The 3,434-nt window shown below is 49.3% G+C and overlaps 1 protein-coding gene across 2 annotated transcripts in view; it reads right to left on the bottom strand.

Annotated features, from left to right (window-relative positions):
- Nucleotides 1-406: 406 nt before the first annotated feature.
- p2ry1 (purinergic receptor P2Y1) overlaps nucleotides 407-3,434 on the bottom strand; it is a 3,383-nt gene continuing 355 nt past the window's right edge. The window contains exons 1-2 of one of the 2 annotated variants that reach the window (XM_060074851.1): nucleotides 3,128-3,434; nucleotides 407-2,827 (exon numbers count right to left, since the gene is read on the bottom strand). The exon at nucleotides 3,128-3,434 is cut by the window's right edge and continues 355 nt beyond it. In XM_060074851.1, coding sequence (XP_059930834.1) covers nucleotides 1,736-2,794 — 1,059 coding nt within the window. In that variant the 5' untranslated portion in view covers nucleotides 2,795-2,827; nucleotides 3,128-3,434 and the 3' untranslated portion in view covers nucleotides 407-1,735. Of the gene's footprint in view, nucleotides 2,828-3,123 lie in introns of both variants that reach the window. The other variant, XM_060074850.1, reaches the window with a different exon arrangement.

The raw sequence follows: 3,434 nt of genomic DNA, 5'->3' as shown, positions 1-3,434 counted from the left end.
ACAGGCAATTCAATCAATGTGGGGGCATCCAACCAGTTTATATGAATTGGCTCCCACAGCATTTTGTATGACACCCTATACGAAAACATAGAACACTTTCATCTTGTATTTCTTAAGAATAGAAAGCAGATGTTGATACAGGTCCAGCCCCTCCCCCCTCTCGTTTCCGGTCAGCTGACCTTTCTATATTTTTTTGAGTATCAAAATTTTCCCCTTCATCTATTTTTCCCCAAGGGAAAGGTAATGTGTAATATAAGGCAGCCAGGGGGAGGTTACATGCATGTTAACCATAGGTTTAAAATCGTGTGTCAAAATAAGAAGAGGTTACATTTTTCATTTTCCATAGTCGGTTCTGCTGCCTACGGATTTCTGAGAAGTCCCATTATCCAAAATGTTTTGCCCGTAGTTTGACCGTTGCCCAGATTTCATGAAGTGCAGGGACTCAAGATTAATAGGTAGACCGCTTTCTATCTTTCATCTGGTTGGTAATACACGTCTTTCTTCTGTTTAGGAATATATTGGGTTTAGTGCAGGGCAGAAAGGTTAACTTAACTCGAGGCCAGACAATACAACAAATCCCTTTGGGCCTCTTGCTTTGATCAGCAGAATCCTTCATAGTAGGACCGTTTGTACTCCTGGATCAAATTACACATCTGTGTTAATCAAAAGCTAGATCAATTATTATTTAGAAACTATGCATTGTACTCCCCCCCCCCCCCCCCTCCTCCAGCCCTCCCCCGCACATCTGCAACACTGATGCTTGGCAACGCTGTTTGAGGTATGTTAAGTATGGAACTTGATCACACTTAGAAAGTCAAATTTGAAGCAGAATGAAAAATGGGTAATTTTCTGATATTCTCAAAAGGTATTTGAATAGCAGTAATATCCAACGATTAAACTTTGGGAATGCTTCAAGCTCATGATTTTGTCAAGGTTAATGTAATGACGGCATAATCGTCATGGTAAAATGGGATACGTCTTTAGGGGTTGTTTGAGGATAAGGGAATTAGAAATGGTATGGTTAGGATAAGAAGTATTAAGGGGACAGATTTATAAATACATAACTAAAGGCTGTCCCAAGTAATGGTCAATCAAACATCGTCACTAACATTATCATCGATGCGTCGGAAAAACGACATACATTTTTTTCTGCTAAAATCGTACAATATTTAACAAAACCCAAGGTGCATTTTACAGATCATAGATAGCAACTATAGAAATCAAGAGCTGGATGTGAGATTCATCTGTTCACACGCACACACAACAGAGATACATCTGTTGCCTGCACCGTACACAACAGTACTGTGCATATCGGGAGGCCACAAATATGCAGACCTAATATGTTGCAAACACACACACCCCACAAGACCATGTTCAGGCCCAGGACTGGATCCAGATCAGGGCCCATGGGTCCCGGCCTAGGTCAGCTCCCAGGTCCGGGCCTAGTTCAGAGCCCAGGTCCTGGCCCTCTTACGGGCCAATGTCCAGGCCAAAGTCCGGCCCCAGGTCCAGGCCTAGGTCCAAGCCTAGGTCAGTGCCAAAGTCAGGGGCCCAAGTCCAGGCCAAAGTCTAGGCCCACGTCCTAGCCTATGTCCTAGACCAGGTCCGGGCCCATTTCCTAGCCCAAGTCCTAGCCTATGTCCAGGCCCATGTCCGGCCCAGGTCAGACCCCAGTTCAGAGCCCATGTCCCAGCCTATGTCCGGGCCCAGGTCCTGGCTTATGTCTTGGCCCAGGTCAGAGCCTCCTGTCCCCGTTCTCCCCATGCTCCGCCAGGCTGTTGAGTGCCGTCTCTTCGCTCTTGGAGTGTGGCTGGCCGTCGCCCTTCCTGGAGTTCTTCTTGGTGGCGCGCGACAGCTTCCTCCGGAAGGTGTCCCCGGCCAGGAAGTACAGGATGGGGTCCACGCAGCTGTTGAGGCTGGCCAGGCCGCGCGTCACCTGGTAGGTGGCGTACACCCGGTTGTTAAAGTCGCACATATCGGGGCTCTGGAAGTACAGCCTGGCCCTCATGTTGAGGTTCTTCATGACGTGGAAGGGCAGGTAGGAGATGGCAAACACGGCCAGCACGATGATCACCAGGTGGATGGACTTGCGGCGCAACGGCGCGTTGTTCATGTCGTTGCTGATCAGCGCCTTGGCGATCATGCCGTAGCAGCCGAGGATGATGAGGAAGGGGATGCAGAAGCCGAACACAGTCATGCACATGCTGTAGATGAAGTAGCCCGGCAGCTCGTCTTCCGTGGTGGTATCGTAGCAGGTGGTGGCGTTGCGCTTCGGCCCCGTCCGGGAGTAGTACAGGATGGGCGAGATGCCCACAATCACCACCACCCACACCAGGGCGCTGTTGATCACGGCGTTCTTTTTCTTGAGCCGGCCCAGGGACTTGAGCGGGTGCACCACGCCGCTGTAGCGGTGCACGCTGATGCAGGTGAGAAAGAGGATGCTGCCGTACAGGTTGACGTGGAAGATGAAGCGCTGCAGGCGGCACATGACGTCGCCGAAGATCCAGTCGGTCTTGTTGAAGTAGTAGAAGATGAGGAAGGGCAGCGAGAGCACGTAGCAGAAGTCGGCCAGCGCCAGGTTGAACATGTACACGGAGATGCTACTCCAGGGGCGCATGTGGCACACGAACATCCAGATAGCCAGGCTGTTGCCCACCAGCCCCGTCAGGAACACCATGATGTAGACGGTGGGCAGGTAGTAGAACTGGAAGCTCTTGGTCAGGGAACATCCTCGGCTTTGGTTGTGTAGCTCGGTGACGTTCAGCAGGGAAGTCAGGTTCAGGCCAGTGGTCATGGTTGGAGTCGGGGGGAACTGACGGTTGATTCACTGCGTTGGTGAGATTAATACACAAGTTTATAATTACATAATTATTTAATTATTATTATTATTATTATTAAGTAATATTATTGTAATTTTTATGTCGCTGTTAACATGCAATCACGAGAAGGTTGAAGATAAGGTGAGTGAGGTATTAATGAATAACACGCAGTGGCAGACTACGTGGTGGAGCTGCGGTTATTCACGCTCAAAGGGGAAATCGCTGAATTATTCGCTTGCACAAGACCGCACTTGTTTACTTATATAAAACAAAACACAACGCAACCAATAACTGCAACACTCACCCACCGTTGACACGGACTTGTTTTCCACATTCCTAATAACCTAAACGTCCCGGTTTGCAGTGATTTCGTTCACCAAACCGTCAGGTGTATTCTCTGTCCCGCAGGTCGGAAACGTTGTCTGTCCATTAAAAGTTCACCCGCGTCCAGGGTTGTGCGCTTACACTTCAAAAGGAGAAAAGTATATGCCATTCGTCATGGACGACATTTCCTCACAACAGCAGTAGTAGAGAGAGACAGATAGACAGCTGCGTGCTCTGGCATGGGAACAGGACTTGTAGAGAGGGGCTCCGCGGAGCACTCGGGCTGGACGA

The sequence above is a fragment of the Gadus macrocephalus genome, chromosome 16, assembly GCF_031168955.1.
Source record: "Gadus macrocephalus chromosome 16, ASM3116895v1".
Taxonomy (NCBI): domain Eukaryota; kingdom Metazoa; phylum Chordata; class Actinopteri; order Gadiformes; family Gadidae; genus Gadus; species Gadus macrocephalus.
The sequence above is the reverse complement of the archived record's forward strand: the minus strand, read 5'-3'. Positions and strand labels throughout refer to the sequence as shown.